The following is a 19953-nucleotide window of genomic DNA, read 5'->3' as shown; positions in this document are numbered from 1 at the left end:
ACCCCTGCCAAATTTCAAGTCCTTGCTCCAAAGCACAGAGGCAGTAGAGCATTTCAGGTGAAAGGTCTTAATTTTTTAACTTGAGCAAGGTAATGTATATTTTCTTATCCTTCTCAAAAACAACTGAACCATTCTGGCTGAAATTTTCCAAGAAAACTGAGCCTGAGGCAGACATCAGGCATGAAAAATTTCACCCCTGACAGGCAAAGTTTCATAAAGTTATAAGCAACTGAGCTTAGGGCCTTATAATGGGAGGTGTTGGGCAACCTGAATAATGGAGGGTGCTACCAGCCCTGCCTATAATTAAGGGCTGATATGTGTTTCTCACTGAAGTTAAAAGGGACTTGAAAGCAGAAGAGGGGACAGAATTAGTCCCATCTGAGAGTTAGCCACTTACAAGATTCTAGGCCAAATTCTGCTCTCAGAGACATGCAAGCTGCTCCCATTTCAGTCAAGGAGGTTAGTGCCTATGTAAGGACAGAACTTTGCAAGCCCCTTCAATGCACTACATCATTTTTCTCCTTCTTAACCTCTCCTTTGTGTCCCACTATTCTTCTGCCTTCTCCCTACCCTCCTCTAAATCTTCTCCCCGGACTGTATCCTTTACTTCTCTGTTACTGTGTTGGTGTCATTCCTTCTCTCATGCTGCTCCATAAACAGCTCTTATTTTGTCCTGTTTTGTTTGCCAAATGGTCCTCTTGGAAATCCCAACTTAAAAATAACTTCTTCCAGGAATCACGCCTACCATTTCCCCCTTCATTTTCCTATGCTCAATATAAATTACCTTCTAATAGTGTTAATAGCTAACACCAGTAAAAGATGCTGCCTTTTTCAAATTACTGATATACTTCAGGCCTTATTTGATGTCTGCCTAGTTGTAGAACATATATTAAAGCTATCCAAATTTTAAATCTAGATAGATAATGGACATAATTTAACCAATATTTAAATTTTCTAACAAGTTGGAGAGGAATTAGCTGTGTCATTTTATTCCTGCCTGCAATATGTGATCCAGTTAATTTCCTAGACTAACACTTTTTTTAAAATGCCTTCTGGATTTTACCTGTGTATTTACATAAAAATGTATTTTTCTTTATTAGGAAGATAAAAGCCTGGTTCATGGGAATGTATGTGCAAAAAATATCTTGCTTATCAGAGAAGAAGATAGGAAGTCTGGAAGCCTTCCGTTTATCAAGCTTAGTGATCCTGGTATCAGCATGACAGTTTTGCCAAAAGACAGTAAGTCTTGGAGTCAGCTATCTTGGCTATTATTTGTAACATTGAAAATATTTGTATTTTTATTCCTCAAGCCTCTCATTGTACTGATTGTTTATTGTGATAAGCTCCTCCAGCCTTTCTCCAGTCCCTAAAACACCGTCCTAGACAGCAGTTAAAAACTGCATCTTGTTATCAACAAATGGCTATAGGAAACAAAGTCAAAATTTTCTGCTGGGTGGTTGTGTTTTATTTTAAATAAGTCTGTACAAAAACACAAACAGGTTAAGATGACTTATATATCCATGATATGCTGCTGTTCTGTCACTTTTACAAGCTGTGAAATGCTTTCAAATGGAATAAAAATATTAATATTAATAGGACAACATGCACAAGTGGATGCATCTGATGATTGACTACTAGATGGATATATAATGTATCCATTCTCACTGTCTCCCCGTTTTTGTCTTTTAAAGTAACACTGTCAGGTGAAAATTTATGTGTTCTTAAACAGGTTTCCTTAGCTGTGTTACAAATAACACCTTAGATTATTCAAATTGGAAGCATTTTTAAAATGTAAAGTACTAGTCTTCATTGATATTGTTTGCTATATTCAGTTTGGAAGATGAAAGCAGAATAATCCATTTTGGTTTGAATCAGTTTTACTTTATAGTTTATGTACGTTGGCAGGATTCTGCAACCTTTGGAATGTGATGGTGACATTATACAATAAACTTGCCACTGATTTTTTTACAAGTTGCAATATTTCTTTTGATAGTAGTCTTTTTATGTAAACTTAATTTCAAGAATCCTAAATCTTGGGTCTAAACTGATCTGACAGTATCCTTTTAACTTGTTACCCCAATCAGTTTTAGTTTTGATCAGATAATGAAGACTCAAACAATTGAATTCCTCTGTATGCACATGCTGCTTGTTGCAGAGTCAGCATGTTGTGCCCCATCTGAAAACTACTAAGCATGTGCCTCTGATTTTTCACCCTCTCAATCTTGTGTGGGAAGTACTGTTTCTTGATGGTAGTGGGAAAGGGCATTCATGTCGGAGCAACAACATGATGTAGAAATTCCTTAAATCTGGCTTCATGGGGCTATAAAGAGAAGACAGTCAATGAAGTTTTAAAATTAGAAGCAATGATACTTCATCCTAGTTATAAGTGTTCATCATTTATGCGTGTGTCATTTAGCATTTACTATTGAAGAACAGGAACGTCAGAAGAGTTTGAAGTATTTCATTTTAAAAAATAAGAGATAATTGTAGAAATTCAAACTGTTACTAATTCTAACGTGTTTAAGTAGAATTTGCAGATGAAAGTAGACACTTCAGTATTATTCATGACCAGTTGTGTTTTCATGATTACATAGTTCTTCTTGAAAGGATACCCTGGGTTCCACCTGAATGCATTGAAAATCCTAAACAGTTAAGTTTGGCAACAGACAAGTGGAGTTTTGGTACCACTTTATGGGAAATCTGCAGTGGGGGAGACAAGCCCCTTGGTGCGCTGGATTCTCCGAGAGTAAGTATTGGCAAATAGAGTTTGTTGTTACTGTATTTGTGAACACCATGTTTCTTTGTTGACTATACTTTCTAGTCACCTTTAAAATGCATTTTTAGTGCAGTATCCTGTTGAGTCTTGCAGAGTCCAAACCCTAAATTATCCAATGCAAAAGCATTTACAGGTATAAAAATGTCTCTAAAAATAGAGTACACCTCTACCCTGATATAATGCTGTCCTCGGGAGACAAAAAAATCTCACCGTGTTATAGGTGAGACCACGTTATATCAAACATTCTTTGGCCCCCCTTGTTCCCTGACCGCCCCCTTCTGAGACCCCCATCCCTAATCACTGACAGGACCCCACCCAACCCCCCTTCTCTCTGTGCCCTGACTGCTCTGACCCCTATCCTCCCCACCCCCCCAGGCACTCACCGGCAGCAGCCGGAAGCAGAGCAGCCCGGCCCCAGCCCACTCCATTCCGCCACCTCCCAGCTGCGGCACTCCGCTTCCTGCCCCCAGTGAGTGCAGGGAGGTTGGGGAAAGGATGCCTCCCTGCATTCACCTGCGGCAGGAAACGGAGCGCCATAGCGGGGAGCTGGCGGAGTGGAGCTGGCTGGGGCCGCGTCGCTCCGCTTCCCGCCGCCGGTGAGTGCGGGGAGGTTGGGGAAAGGACGCCCCCCGTACTCATCTGTGGCAGGAAGTGGAGTGCTGCGGCTGGGAGCTGGTGGAGTGGAGCAGGCTGGGGCCGGGCTGCTTCGCTTCTGCCACTGCTGGTGAGTGTGTGGGGGATCCCTTCCCCCAAGCCCCCTCCCCCGAGTGACATGGCTGGGGCTGGGGCGAGGGAAGCAGAGCGGGCTGCTCTCAGCCTCCCTCACAACTCTGGAACTGTAGGGCCCCCAAAAGTGCCCTCCCACAGCTCCTGCCCCCCAGACTCTGGGTGGAGGGAGTCCCTGACCGCCCCTGAGACCATCTGCCCCTTATCAACCCCCCCAGCCTGGTCCAGCACCCTTAACACACTGCTCAGAGCAGCATGTCAGAGCTTTACCGTGTTATATGCGAACCCGCGTTATACTAGGTCGTGTTATATCGGGGTAAAGGTGTACAACTCTAAAAATTTCCAAAATTATTGCTCTGTAATATTGCAGGTCTTTCCTGCAGGCATATTTAGTCCATCTCTCTTGAAAATTGTCAAGAGAGTCCACTAAACGCAAAATCCAACCCTTTTCAGAACTTTACACAAACTCACTTGTACCCATCACAAAAGCCTAATCTTGCCTGTGGCTTCTACTGCAATTTCCCAATAGCTCCCTCAATCAGCTCATTTAATAACACATTCCTAACAGAGCCACTGGATACTTATCTGGAAGGAGAAACATCTGAGATACTAGCCCCCTCTTGACTCATCCACACTTTCTCATAGTCAGAATAAGGGTAGAGACAGACCTCAGCCAGCCCACAGGTGGGCAAAACTTTCTTACTGCTCCATCCTAGTTAGGCTGCACAGAATCACCTGTGCAAAGGAAATAAGTTGGTCTTTCTCATTTAAACCAGAAATGGCTGTTCTGCCACAGATACCGTGTTTGTCACAAAGCCGCTGGAATTATATTATATGCTAAAGCATCTTGTATGTCTTTAATCCTAGAAGTTACAGTTTTATGAGGATAGGCACCAGCTTCCTGCTCCAAACTGGACAGAACTAGCAAATCTTATAAACAACTGTATGGATTATGAGCCAGATTTCAGACCTTCTTTCAGAGCCATTATACGTGATCTTAACAGTTTGTTCACGCCAGGTAAGGAAGGAAAGGGAATGGATTTTTGGTAGAAGGTTGTAAACTCTTTGGGGCGGGAGCTGTTGTTTTGTTCTGTGTCCATAGAATGCCTAGAATAATGGGATCCTGGTCCAAGGCACCACCACAACATAAACAACAGACATTATAATGAATATATTTTATTGTTTTCCAGTTTGCTATTAAAAGTGAATTTTACTGGGGGATCATTCAAAACATTTTCGTTGTATTTTAAATACTGATTTCAATTACATTGGCAAGATTGTAGCCCCAGCTTCTTAGTGAAGTAAATTATATCAATTATCCTTGTACTTTCTACCAGTAGCTGGGATAAATACTGCTAACCTTGCTACTGTTCCTGCAGACTTACTCCCTAGTTATCAAATGCCCATCTGATTTTTGAATGTTGTGCCCCTAGAAAAAGGGCCATTGCACAGTAGGTGTTATAGTTAAACCAGCAAGGATTGGTTTGCAGAAATGCATGTTTGAAAATTCTTAAGAGAAGGGTCACTATGAGTCAGCTGTCTAGACCAATCTCTTTTTTTGGCCCAGCAGCATCCAGAGTGTCACTCCAATTTGCTGGTTTGTAATAACTCATTCTTTATGGCAGCAACTTAGTATCTGATATTTATTTAGGAAACTGAGTTCAGTCCACTGTTAATATTCTATTATGCCCTAGATAGACATAGACAGGGAAGGGGGAGCATATCAGCAAAATGACTTTTGCCCTTTCATCATTTTTTTGTTTGTTTTTGCCCAGATTATGAGCTATTGACAGAAAATGACATGTTGCCAAACATGAGGATTGGTGCTCTTGGATTTTCTGGGGCGTTTGAAGACAGGGACCCAACGCAATTTGAAGAGAGACACCTAAAGTTCTTACAGCAACTTGGCAAGGTAGGAAGCTCTAAACTTTAACTGACTGGAAGAAATAAGGTTACTTAGGTGTAACTGAGGTTCTTTGAGATGACTTTGCATGTTCTCATTTATGGGTGATTTGCCACGTGAAAGGAAGTTTTGAACTCTAAAGCCTGGTCTGCACTAGAAAATTAGGTCGGTTTAACTACATCTGTCAAGCATGTGAAAAATCCACACTCCTGAGTGGCGTTGTTAAACTGACCTAAGTCACCCTCTAGACAGCACTAGTTGACAGAAGCATTCTTATCATAGATTATTAGTGTTGGAAGGGACCTCAGGAGATCATCTAGTCCAGCCCCTTCCATTGACCTAGCTACTGCCTCTTGGGGGATAAATTACCTATGCTGCTGGGAAAACCCCTCTCGTTGGTGTAGACAACATCTTCACTGAAACACTATAGCAGCACAGCTGTAGCATTTCAAGTGTAGACAAGCCCTAAGTGGCTGGAAGAATCTCACCTTTCAATTTCCTCCTGGTGACTTCTTATACATCATTTTCATTGCACCCTTTTGTTATTGGAATAAATTGTGTAAACACGGTTCCAGACAGATATAAGCACAATGCACATTCCTTCCAGATTTGCCTGTCAGTCACTCTGTAGGGTATCACTAAACGGAATAGAATAGAACAGAACTCTGGGATGGACTCTCTGCACTGAATCTAGTGGCACTGAGTGGTTAAAAGTTTCAGGAGTGTGTTACTAACACTTAGATAGACCGATCTTTTTCCATTTTTGTTTTCTGCTCTTAGATTCATTTAAAATTGCTCCTGAGCTCTTCTGCATAGTAACTGATTATTTTTTTGTATCTGAACTATCCTGAATAGGGCAACTTGAGTGTCTCTCTTAAAACTGAGAGTGTCTCTGTTAACAGGGGCTGGCACTAAAAATGTTATGCTGCAGAAACCAATGTTTGGCTACATGTTTTGCAGACCTCTGCAGACTGGCTGCATGAAGGTGCTGCCAGTCAGCAGTCCTGATGAAACTGATGGACCCCCAGCTAAGCACATGTGCTTTTTGAGAACCACTCCCTACCATGCTTGTCACATGTTAACATGCTGCACACCCGGAATCAGAGACTCTAGTAACACTGCCCCCATATGCAGATGGTTTGTGGTAGAGTACAGGAGACAGAAGAGTTCGTTTCTCAGGCAGAAGAAGGGAGACACTGGACTGAGGGTGAATAAGTGAGGCAGGGGATAGTTCTGGGAACAGATAGTTAGGAAGGAGAGGAAATGAACAGAGCAGAAACTTATGGTCAGGAAAATGAAGACAGGCATAGAAAATAAGTTAGCAAAATGCAAGGGTTGGTGGGGAGAAGGACACAATAGAAAAACAAATGGAGATCAAAAATAAAGGAGAATTGGGGAATGGGGCAGGATATTGGCCCACAGATTAGAGTCAAAAATACTGTAAAGGCGCAGCAATAGCTGAAACCTGTTAAGAAGCTGCAGTGGAGTCAATGCTGTTTTTATCCCTTTTCACCCTTTACTGCTACATGTCCCAGCTATTAATTCTGAAGTGTGAGTGGGAAGAAATTGAGGAGGCGGAGAGGTAACAGAGGTTGCTCCCACCTCCTCAACCTGCTTCCCAAACACATCTTCCCCAGTCCCACCTAAACTGTCCCCTGTGATACTCATTCGTCTTCCACCCCACCACCTGGTGTCCTGGATTTTCACTTTGAAAATCTGGTCCCTTTAATCCTGGTGCAGTTGTACACAGGTAATTAGGAAATTACTGTGACGTGGGCTTTTTTACTTTAAGTGTTTCTGTTTTGGTCTAGGGTAACTTTGGCAGTGTCGAGATGTGCCGGTATGACCCACTACAAGACAATACTGGAGAGGTGGTGGCTGTAAAAAAGCTACAACACAGTACAGAAGAGCACCTACGAGACTTTGAAAGAGAAATTGAAATCCTTAAATCCCTGCAGCACGATAACATTGTTAAGTACAAGGGAGTGTGCTACAGTGCTGGTATGTAAAGCATTTAACATAGAATCATAGAACTGGAAGGGACCTCGAGAGGTCATCTAATCCAGTCCCCTGCACTCAAGGCAGGACTAAGTATTATCTAGACCATCCCTGACAGGTGTTTGTTCATCCTTGCTCACGCTGCTTATTAGTCAAAACAAAGGCAGAACTCATTAAATGTTTTCATGTTGTTGGATACATTTCCTGACTTTATCAGAGCTTTTATAGATGGCATAGCAAAAGAATCAGTGTCCATCATACAGTGCTTCATTATGCCAAATGAACATGATTTCATCTAGTTAATCTGTTGCAGTTATAAACGACTATTCTCTGATACAATTTTTACTTTTAAAAAAAGCTATTTGCAACTAATCACACTGTAAAGTACAGACAAAAGTCCATGTAGAAAGTCATGAAAAGTTCCATAAAAATGTGGAGGAACCAAAATATTTCTTCCTCTTTTTGTTTTTGACTCACTGCCATCTCAGCAGAGTGGACTCCACTTCATGGACTTCCTCTATGAGAGGTGAATAGCCAGGGAACATTTTAGAAGCTGTAAAGAGATGGAGTGAAATCCTGGCTCTGTTGAAGTCAGTGGGAGTTTTGCCATTCTCATTGGTAGCGTCAGAATTTCACCCATGGTCTTTGCTGTAAAAAGCCTTGTTTTCAAACCAAAATGAAGCTCTTCAAGCTGTTAACATTGCTAACCAACTTGATGGCAGCTACTGTCTTCACCTGTGTAGCGAGGTGGAACTTTAAAAGCTTAATTTCAATTTTGTGTTGGGGGTGCTAGTTAAAGCGTGAATCAGATATAACTTTGGACATAGTAATAGTCTCTTGCTTCAGAAATAAACATTTTCATTTCACCTTCACATGTATTTTAAGTAAATATCATGGCTGTGCCTCAGTGCTTAACTTTCAGCAGTAGCATAGTGGAGGTGCACAAATTTGCATTTATGTTAATGTGGATTTAAGTAGATAAATGCACATTGCTGGTCAGGCTAAAGGACAATAACTAAGCATTCACTGACACAGTGTTTAATTAAAATATGTTCAGGGGTTAAAGAAAAGTTTAAATACATTTCTGTGATTGTGTCCCATTACAGTGCAGTAACAATTTGATTTATTTTAGGTAAATGAAAATGTGGAAGAAGATTGCCTTTATAAATTCTGATTTCAAAGAAAGCAGGACTAAATTGCTGAATAATTTCGCTCACTCATTTCCCTAATCAAAACCAGGATTAGTTGGAATTTAGTAGATTTGCTCTCACTTGCCGCCTCATTGGAGTCATTTTTTTCCCTAGGGCCTACAGACTTTGAACATTTTTGTTGAGCTTGTCTGTGGCCTCTCATCTTACCCTGCAAAGGAGGTCTTTGTTCTCTTGAGAGAAACTGATCAGTAATCTTTTCCTAAAAGATGATAGCATAACGATGGCCTGCTGTGCTCAGGAAGAAATCCCCCACATCTTTCCCTCCTCTCCCCGCACTGCATACTGTTGGGTAGGTGTATTAGTGTTGAGATTTGTTTCTTCTTCTGAAGCAACAGATATTGCCTGATACTGGAGCAAGATAGTGTATTTCATGAACAAGTGAACTGAGCCAGTATGGCATACTCAGTTTGTGAACTACGGAGGGCATTAATGTTCATTCAGTGATCCAGGCACAGTATTTGACTCACCGTCCATGTGTGACGGTGAATTCCAGGGGCTGAATCTGTGCTATGTGAAGTAGTGTTTCGTTTTAGTCTGTGTTCTTGCCATTTATTTCACAAATGATGTATTATGGAACAGAGTAAAACTGAGAGAGTCTGATCAACTTTCATTATGCTCCTTCCTTAGAAAATAGTTGGAGAAATATTGTCTGCTTTGGAGCCTCTTAGAAAGGGCCTAAATCTATTTCATTGTCAGTTTTTTGAGCTTAGCAGAATTTATTGAAGAATCTTGTGCTATTTAAAGTGTACTCTAGATAAGGCACTTGAGTATTTCTGGTTATAAAATTGCTGGTAAACTAATAGAGAATTCTCCTTCGCTCCCGTGACTGTTTCTTCAATTATGGAGTCATTAGTTTGCTCTAGGTTGAATGCTTCTGTTTGTATATTTATTTACTTTACTAGAAAAGTGTCCAGCTGTGAGAATTTGAGGTTTGAGAGAGAGATGATGTCTAGGTATTCGTAGAAGACAATGTGTACATATACACCACACAAAATCCATGTGTTTTGCTCAGTTCATTGTGTGCATTCTGGGCATGTTGGCACTGTGTAAAATAAAACATCGATCAGATTTTAGAAGTTCCTTCTCTAAGATCTTCTCTACGCTGGAAGAATACATGGTGTTTACTAATGTGATTTTAAACATGTAGACAGGGACAAGTATGTGTTTAATATTGTGTTCATTAACATGATACTCTTTCCTATTGACTTCACTTCAGTTCTGCATGGATGCAGTGGTATGCTCGTGCATTGTCCACTGCAAAATTGAAGCTTTATGTGCTATGTGGCTGGGACCCTTGAACATACCCATGTAACTGGATTGTCACTCCTACTTCTTTCCAGCTCTATGAGGTCTTACCACATGGAGTGTCTTGCCCCATGTGCTGTTGGTGGCACTCTATATATGACCTCCTGACTTTGTATTCCCTGCTGAGATGTTGTGCCATAATGACTCCAGATTTCTCAGGATGCCCTGATACAAACATGGTTGGGCATTGTGATAGTATGAACATGCAAACATGTCTGACACATAACTGTGTTGTGTCCTGCTCTGTGGACATAATTCAACTTTGACTTTATTGTATCTAGGTCAAAGGAGGGTGTCGTGACCTGGTTACAAAACCAGGGTGGTACATATAATGCAGATGGGGCCAAGGTTAAAAATGCAAATCTATCCATCTTATTTCCATCCAGAGTGAGAATGTGGTGTGATACAGGCTATGTAAGACTGTTCTGAACTACACATGTTGTGATGGAGCAAGAATAGAAGAGTCTTCAGGGTGAAATATTTAAATATTTTCAGCACTGTTTGCTAGTAAATTTATTTGCAGATATATATATATAATTATTTGTATTAAGAAATGACAAAAATATAACCGTATATTTTGTATGTATTTAAAAAGGTCGTAGAAATCTGAGATTAATCATGGAATATTTACCATATGGAAGTTTGCGAGACTATATCCAGAAGCACAAGGAGAGGCTGGATCACAAGAAACTTCTGCAGTATACGTCTCAGATATGCAAGGTAAGAAAACCTTTAGATGCTGTTAACAATGTACATATCTGCAGTCTGTTAGCAGTGCTTCCGTCTAAAGAATGTTTGTTGTTATATTGATTAGAAATGCCCGATTCAGCAAATGAATGGTTGTTTTCATTGTCAATGCTGGCTCACCATTTGTGAGTAGAACCGAGTAATTAGATGTCCTGCTTCTCATAGGGTGACCCCACATCTCAGAAAACTAATCACCTTTTTGTTTGTTCTAAGCTAGGTTGGTCAAATGTCCTCTTAGATATTGGTGTTATGCACTTCTTATTGCGTGAAAGTAAAGCTTTCTGTAGTACATGCCAGTATACTCGTTAGTTGATAAAGATGTGAGCCGCAACAGAGGCACTGAAGCTTGTCTGTCTGCTGGCTCAGACAGAAAGCATGCCATCACTTCCACTTATCCTTATGGTTTCAAACACAAACTATCTTTGCAGCCATAAGGGCTAGAACTTTTTTTTTTTTTTTTAAATAAAAGCTTAGATTAGATTTTCCAGAATCTGATGACACCTAGGTATGCTTTCTGTTCATCGTGGGCTAGCAGATTTGTCAAGATCTTGTTGTTAAACTGTAATAGTACAATCCTCCCCATTTTCTGATCTTTTCTCTCTCATTCAGTATTTTAACCCATGTTTCTTTGCTCCCCTATCATCTCTTCTGTCCCTCTCTTTTCTCTGTCTCATTATTTCTAAGCCTCATGGCTTGTAGCTGACACTTCGCAAGTCCTCTGCTATGAAAATCAGCACTCCCAGAGGCTGCTCTTCTTGTGACTAATGAGGATGCTTCTGTAGATGCCAGTTAGTGCAGCAGGAGCCTGTTGTGTGGTGGCAAAGTGCAGGAATCTGTGTGCAGTTCTGCAAAGTGCTGGGAAGTAGCAGAACAAGGAGAGGACTGGCCCTGTGCAACTTTCCCTCCTCTGGATTCTGCTTTGGGAAGTTCTTGATACACTTTTGCTCTCTCCTGAACTAGCTTTGGAACCATTTGTCATTTTTTGAAGTCTGAATATTTTTTCTTAAATTTCATTTAAACTCTTCAAGCGCCCACACTGAGAAAGTAACAAATGAAGTACACAGTAGCACTGCAACCAAATCTGGCCTTTCGGGCCCTACAAAGCCCAGCTATGAGCCTCTTGGATTTGGGGGCAACTAGAAATATAAAGGAGAATCTTCCCTTTTTTTTTTCTTTTTAATTAAACTTCTAGCCAGTTCTCTTGCAGAGATAACTTCGCAAATATAGCTGATATAAACCAATTATTAGGTTGAAAAGAACAAGCACTTGGGATCCAGGTTCCACTTCTGCAGCAGGAGGCTCTTGGGACCTACAGATTGCCCACACATGTGCTTTCTACATAAAATGAGTTAATAAACTTTGGAATGTGTTTGAGAACTCTCTCTAACCCTTCCTCAGCTCTGAAAGGCAGCCCTTTGCTCATGGGTATGGTGGTCATGGATGTTTGGGAGATGGGGAGTGGTGGCACAATTATTTTGAAGCCCTGGCCAGAATGCAAAAGCTGGCTCTGATTGCAACACAATGTTGACAGAGGAGCTGCAGAAATCGTACTCGGCCGACTCTGTCTTCTAATTAGGAAAAAGATTGGAGCTAATCACTGTAGGCAAAGTTACTGTTCTGAGGTGAGATTTTGTACCTGCTGTTTTTATTTATGCAGCTGTTCTTTTGGTCTAAAAGCATATTCCATTAAGAGATCCAAGGAGTTATTTCATTTTTTTAAAATGTTGCTCTGGAGTTTTCAAAACTACTTCTCCTTGTCCTTTTCTGTTTATTACCTGCTGAAATGTCAATGGATTTATATAATGCTGGATCTTGTCACCAATGACATATTTTCTAGACACTTTCTGTCTTGAGGGAAGCTAAAAGATAGTGAAGACATTGGACTCAGGTTCTGTTTGGCAGGTTTAGACTGCAGCCCATACTTTCCTTTCAATATGTGCATGACTCCCATTAAAATTAATGGAAATAAAAGGGACACATCGCTGGACAAATATATACCATGTGGTATTACATGGCAAATAAATAATAGGCCCCTATGACAGGCCTGATTCAAATAAATCAATCTCTTGTGCATTTTATAAATTATAAACCATGGAGTTGTTTTCAGCCAAAGGCTTAGAGGTAGAGGAGGACAGCATTTCCATTTACAGTGTCTGAAACATAAGGAAATAGCTCCAAAGGTGGTATTCAGAAACAATACCAGTTTCCCAGTCCAGTGGCCTGATTGAGGAATCAGGACAGCCATGCAAGAAGCCAGGATTTGAGAGCGATGTCAAGTCTTGTGATGGAAACTAGGCCTGTCATGGAAGGGGCATATATGGATTGTAGAGCAAAATTGCCAACTCTAACATAATTAATGTGCCATCCACAGAGAGGCATTAAGAGCTTGCATCTGAGGGCATCAGGCCATCCTTCCGCCTGGCAGCAAATAAAGTACTGGTACACAATGGTGCCATCTAGTGGTATAAAGAAATTGAGGAAAAATCTGTTCAGAAAGATTGACAGAAGCCTGGGGCAGAGGCGAGTGGGGAAACGCTAAGGGAAAATATGTGACCTGCTCAGGGCCGGATTTCCAGTTAGGCACAGTAGGCACGTGCTAGGGGCACTGATATGCTAGAGATGCCTTACTTTTCCAAAACTGTGTGCAACACGAAGGTCAGCTGTAGGCGCAGGGAGGGGAGCGCTGAAGATGTTATCTCTAGGGGCGTCTAATGTGTAAATCTGGCCCTGAACCTGCTGCCTCTGGGGTGCTCATCCTCAGAACATTATTCCTCTTGCACCATAGGTTTAATTTTTAGAGTCATACTGTGTAAGGCCAGAAGGGACCACCAGATCATCTAGTCTGACTTCTTGCATATCACACCGCTCCAGCACCACTCAGCAGCCTCATATTACACCCAACAACCAAGATTAGACAAAAGTATTACACCCCTGTCATAAACAGATAGCTAAGGGTTAATGTCTCTTTCACCTGAAGCACCTGACCAGAGGACCAATCAGGAAACCGGATTTTTTCAACTCTGGGTGGAGGGAGTTTGTGTCTGAGTCTTTTGTCTGCCTGCCTGCTTTCTCTGAGCTTTGGAGAAGTAGTTCTACTTTCTAATTTTCTGTTTCTAAGTGTAAGGACAAAGAGATCAGATAGTAAGTTCTATGGTTTCTTTTCTTTGGTATTTGCATGAATATAAGTGCTGGAGTGCTTTGATTTGTATTCTTTTTGAATAAGGCTGTTTATTCAATATTCTTTTAAGCAATTGACCCTGTGTTATATCATCTTAATACAGAGAGAACATTTGTATGTATTTTTCTTTCTTTTAAGACCTGTTGGAGTTTTTCTTTACTTCAGGGAAATTGAGTCTGTACTCACCAGGGAATTGGTGGGAGGAAGAAATCAAGGGGAGATCTGTGTGTTGGATTGCTAGCCTGATTTTGCATTCCCTCTGGGGGAATAGGAAAGTACTTTTTGTTTCCAGGATTGGGAACAGAGAGGGGGAGTCTCTCTGTGTAGTTTCACAGAGCTTGTGTCTGTGTATCTCTCCAGGAGCACCTGGAGGGGGGAAGGGAAAAAGGATTATTTCCCTTTGTTGTGAGACTCAAGGGATTTGGGTCTTGGGGTCCCCAGGGAAGGTTTTTCAGGGGGACCAGAGTGCCCCAAAACACTCTAATTTTTGGGTGGTGGCAGCAGGTACCAGGTCCAAGCTGGTAACTAAGCTTGGAGGTTTTCATGCTAACCCCCATATTTTGGACGCTAAGGTCCAAATCTGGGACTAAGGTTATGAGTATTATGTGCCACAGGCAGAGAGGCCCCTGCAATGGCAAGGAAAATTTTTACGCTAAAAAGTTTGGTCAGCAGCCAAAATTTCGATGAGCAACGCTTGCTGGTTTTTAGATGCATTGAAGGAAAGGAAAGGATTCGTACAGAGTCATTGAATAGCTGGCTTTCTGAATGTTTCCTAATTGTTATACATTGGAATTGGTCAGCTTCTAAAACACTCTGTGCTGCGTCGACTCCTCCGCCCCAGGTACAGCTGCTCAAACATGATTTTCTCTTTAGCTACCATAAAAAACTATAGTTGGCTCCCCTCCCATAGGCATAGTTTGACTTCTTGGGGGGGCATCTTTAGTCCGGCCAATGGGGCCATGTGTGGAGGGGCAAATTATGTGTCAGTTTGAGGTTTGCAGTTGCGGGGGAAGCAACGCCCACCTGTCATCCCTCCAAACTATGCCCATGTTCCCCCATCTCATATTTCAGCAGTGACAAAAGGAATAGGTACCGTATCCAAACTGCTTCCTCCTGTAGGATGTTTGAGATCTGGAAAGAAGCAACAGCAGAACAGATGTCTTATTCAAGGCAGCATTGGTCATAGGTTGTCCCTACTCAGAGTATGAGAGTGAATGTTTGTGATGGTGAGTGCTAGTGGGGACATGAGGAAGATCACACAGGTTGTGGGGATCAAAAAGGATGGATAGAGCAAGCAAAGGAGAGAAGAGGAAGCAGAGCCAAGATTGGCAGTCAGACAGGGCTGGCTTGGTTGGCACTTCGCGTTATCATGAAAGAAACTTAGTCTGGCTTTCATTCTCCCTGGGCTAATGGCTGGAGGTCTGCCAGCACAGCATGTTTGGCCCCGGAGAGGGAGATACAGGAGCTGCCCTTCTCAATAAGCTAGGAGTAATGTTGCTGGGCTCAGAGGAGGGTCCAATCCAGCTCCCCTCGGCTAAGGACATTTACTGCACCTTGAAGCATTAAGAAGCTCTCTCCAAAAAGACAAGCATTCAGACAAAACAGCTTGCTATTCTTCCTGTATTTGGTTTAAACTCTCTGAACCAAATTCACCACTGCCATAGACAAATATGACTGCCTTTAAATTGATGACATTACAGCCACTTATGCCAGAGCTAAATTTGGGCCTTTATCTCTTGTGAGTTTTAATAACAATTATTTAATTTCTGTGTTATGTTTACACTTAGGGCATGGAGTATCTGGGCACAAAAAGGTACATTCACCGGGATCTAGCAACGAGAAACATCTTAGTGGAGAATGAGAACAGAGTTAAAATTGGGGACTTTGGACTGACAAAAGTCCTGCCACAAGACAAAGAATACTACAAAGTGAAAGAGCCTGGAGAAAGCCCTATATTTTGGTGAGTTTCCATTTGCTTCATGATACAAGGATGGGTGTTTGTAGTGCACAGAGCTGGATTTTATTGCACTGAAAGATGCTAATATTTTTGCTTATTGTGGAGTCTAAAAGCCAAAGTCTGTAGCTGTGGCTCAGCATAAAACGTCACGCACAGGATTTTAGTTACTGTATAGAAATCTGTAAATGTGGATATTTACAAGCTGCTCTCATGAAGTTGTTAATAATATGTGTATTCTAGCTGTTTTTTTTAAATTCTCTAATACCGTAACTCCTCATTTAACGTTGTTATGTTCCTGAAAAATGCGACTTTAAGCAAAACGATGTTAAGCAAATCCAATTTCCCCATAAGAATGAATCTAAATGGGGGGGGTTAGGTTCCAAGGAAATTTTTTTTGCCAGACAAAAGGCATTATATACATTTTAAACAATCTGACGAAGTGGGTATTCACCCACAAAAGCTCATGCTCCAAAATGTCTGTTAGTCTATAAGGTGCCACAGGATTCTTTGCTGCTTTTACAGATCCAGACTAACACGGCTACCCCTCTGATACTTGAAGTTGTGCAATGCTCAACCATTACGTTGTTTGACTGCCTGCTTTCTCCATAGCTGGCAGCCTCCCTACACACACACCCCCAGTGCCTTCCAACCACCAGCAGACCCCACAGATCAGCACCTACCCCCTCGTCCCCCTGCCTCCTGCCCTCGTCAATCAGCTGGCCTGCGGCATTTAGGAAGCAGGAGGGATGGGGGAGGAGTGAGGACTCGGCACACAGACTCCCCCTCCCTCTACTTCCTCCTGAACATCGCAAACCAGCTGATTGCCCCGGGCAGGAGGCTAGGGGGGAGCCTGCGCACCAAGTCCTCACTCCTCCTCCTCCCTCCTGCCCCCTAGACACCGCAAGCCAGCTGATTGCCCTGGGTAGGAGAGAGGGGGAAAAGAGAAGACTCTGTGTAGACATTATGATACTATGGAGATGGGGACCATAGGAAATCCTAATATAGATTCATGTTAATGTGAAAGAGCTTAATTTACTTGTACTCTTGAGCAGAGTTTATGCTATTTACATGAGCTGTACTTGTCAGCTTTAAGCACTCTAGAAATGTTATACTCTAAAGAAGAGAGTCGAGACTATAGTGTTCAACATACATAGATATTAGATTCTTGAGTACCGGGACAGGAGGGCTTAAATGAGAACAGGGTCAGTTGGCATGAGCCAAAGCACAATGACATTGATGGAAAGATGCTCTTCACACGAGAGGGTTTTTTGTATTGTTCATCATATTGTATAAGTAAGGCAGTTATGATAAAGCGTTCTGAGTACACCGCTGTAGAAACAGAAATCAGGAAGATTTAAATAATTTTTTAATTTTTTAAGAAGCAAAATAAAGCATAGATACAAGTGATGGTAATATAATAAAATGCAGAGGCATTAATGTCTGTAAACATGTCATAAGAAAATCTACTCATGACATTTTTTAAGTTTATAAGTTTATCAAATTAAGATGCCTTAATCCTTAAAAAAAAAAAAAAAAAAAAGTGCAGAATAATGTCCCTCTTTTCCTTCTATATTAACTTTGCTGATGTTTCCCATGACTTTTTGATACAGGTATGCTCCGGAATCTCTGACAGAGAGCAAGTTTTCTGTGGCCTCTGATGTGTGGAGCTTTGGTGTGGTCCTGTATGAACTCTTCACGTATATTGAAAAGAGCAAAAGCCCTCCAGCGGTCAGTGCATCATTACGGGTTTCTGAAGTTCTTTCTCTCATGAGCTTACTTAAAGATTTAGATCGTACTGTTCCTTTTATGCTGAGAATTGGATTTTTGTAATGCAGCATGCAGTTATATGATGAAATATACTGAAAATCACTAGTACCAAGGCATAAAATGTTAATTAAGGGTAAAAAAAAATTATCTGACATCTGTAAAAGCTGTAGCCATTCCAGGGTTCATAACTGTATGAAACAGTTTTAAAATACTCAAATGTCAGACTTTCCCATACTAAAGTCTCAGGTATGACTGACACATCTTAATGCTATTTGCAGTCATTTCTGAGACCCTTCTTAGCTACAGCATTACACTGTGAGCTCATGTTCCATTGGTTGCCTACCATGACCCTTTAAATCTTTTTCAGGGTCACTGCTTTCCATGATACAGTACCTCATCTTATAAATATGACCTGTATTCTTTGTTTCTAGATGATATGACCTTACATTTGATTGTGTTAAAATACGTGGTATTCACAGGTCTACCTTACCAAGCAATCCAAGTTGGATGTATAACTGTCCCCATCATTATTTAGCAATCCTCCAACTTTCATATCATCTACAGATTTTACCAGCAATAATTTTATCTTTTCTTTCAATCATCAATAAAGAGATTAAATAGCAGTGGGCTGAACAAAGATCCTATAGGAGCCCGCTAAAAACTCCCCCATTGGATTAGTTCCCCATTTATAATTAATTTTTGCAGTCTATCAGTTAACCAGCTTTTAATCCATTTATATAGGCTACGTTGATGTTGTATAGTGCTTATTTTTTGTCAGAACATCATACGCAACTAAGCCAGATGCCTTACAGAAGATCGTCTGTTACATCTACACATTTACCTTTTACCAACCACATGTGATTTCATCAAAAAACTATATTATATGTGTTTGACGAGACCTATTTTCCACAAAACCATGTTGATTGGCATTAATTATGCTACTATCCTTTAAATTCTTTACTGATTGTGTCCCATACCAGCCTTTCCATGATTTTGCTTGAGGTTGATGTCAAGCTAACTAGCCTACAATGACCTTAGTCATCCTGTTTTACCCTATTTAAATATCAGCATGATATTAACCATCTTTCAGTTCTCTGGTACTTCTCCAGTGCTCCAAGATTTGTTAATGTTATATTTTAATGCTTCAGAGAGATCTTCAGCCAAGTCTTTTAATACTCTTGGGTGCACACTGTCTTTAAATTTAAAAATGTTTAACTTTAAATAATTTCTGTTTAATATCATCCCTAGTTACTGATGGAATACAAAGTATTTCATTGTCACTCTAAGATATGAAGATATCATCCTGGTTCTTTCTGAATACAGAACAGAAATATTTATTGAATATTTCTATATATGCCTTATCTGCATCATAATTACTACCTTTATCTAGTTTATCCTTATCTAGAGTATCCTTAACGCTATTGTCATAGATTTTTCAAAACAAACAAACAAACAAAATTCACTTCAAAGTGTTACAAAGTATAACAACTTTTACATGAATAAAAGTTGACTTTGTGTTTCAGGAATTCATGCGCATGATTGGTAATGATAAACAAGGGCAGATGATTGTATTCCATTTGATAGAGCTTTTGAAGAACAATGGACGGCTGCCGAGACCAGATGGGTGTCCTGATGAGGTATTACAATTAATTTTTTTTGTCTTAACATTGGATCAGCCAGGGTGAATATATCGTAAATATAATCTCTCTGTTCTGTGATGCCTGGGTTATTGAAGAAACGTCAGTTACACAGGATGCATAATCAAACACAGTAGAACATTGTGCTGCTATTTTATGGTAGTTATAAGACCAAGTAATTAGCAAACATTCAGTTCCTGCTTCTTAGTATGGCAATATGTCAATAACCTAGATGTAAAAATGTTGCTGAATATCTCTGGATAGGTTACCTGTGACCTATTACAATAGATGCACAAGCAGACTTACGTTCAGAATTACAAATTTAATAAGGCCCTTGGGAGATTAACAGATAGTTAGTCTATTAATGTATCTGGCTGGCATCTTGTAATATTAAAGGAAAAAACTATTAATGCAATCTTCAAACTGAAAATTTTAAATCTCAAGTCAAGAAATGCAGAAGTTCTAGTGGTCACAGTCACATTAACTTGGCTGCATTGCACATACTAGGGTAGAAGTTTTAAAACATAAATGGTGACACATTAAGCTACCTATTGTAACCTGAAAAATAGGAATAGATAATACTACATATTATTAGCATCTTGGTTAAGATTTCAACAGTATCATTAAACTTTGCATTTCGTGACTCTTGTGACTTTAACTTTACAACCTTATTATTAAACAGGGGTTTTTGCATTTAATTTCCAGATTTAAAAAAAAGCTTGTTTTGCTTGATGATTTCTCTTCCACA

At 40.6% G+C, this 19953-nt stretch overlaps 1 protein-coding gene across 4 annotated transcripts in view; it reads left to right on the top strand.

The window, feature by feature from the left end:
• Positions 1-19953, top strand: part of JAK2 (Janus kinase 2) — a 148361-nt gene that overhangs the window by 117696 nt on the left and 10712 nt on the right. For all 4 annotated transcript variants that reach the window (XM_050944265.1, XM_050944264.1, XM_050944267.1 and 1 more), the window contains exons 15-23: positions 1101-1239; positions 2595-2746; positions 4370-4520; positions 5278-5414; positions 7217-7406; positions 10515-10639; positions 15632-15804; positions 17412-17529; positions 19092-19205. In XM_050944265.1, coding sequence (XP_050800222.1) covers positions 1101-1239; positions 2595-2746; positions 4370-4520; positions 5278-5414; positions 7217-7406; positions 10515-10639; positions 15632-15804; positions 17412-17529; positions 19092-19205 — 1299 coding nt within the window. The remainder of the gene's footprint in view (positions 1-1100; positions 1240-2594; positions 2747-4369; positions 4521-5277; positions 5415-7216; positions 7407-10514; positions 10640-15631; positions 15805-17411; positions 17530-19091; positions 19206-19953) is intronic.

This window comes from Gopherus flavomarginatus, chromosome 3 (assembly GCF_025201925.1).
Source record: "Gopherus flavomarginatus isolate rGopFla2 chromosome 3, rGopFla2.mat.asm, whole genome shotgun sequence".
NCBI classification, from domain to species: Eukaryota; Metazoa; Chordata; order Testudines; family Testudinidae; genus Gopherus; species Gopherus flavomarginatus.
The sequence above is the reverse complement of the archived record's forward strand: the minus strand, read 5'-3'. Positions and strand labels throughout refer to the sequence as shown.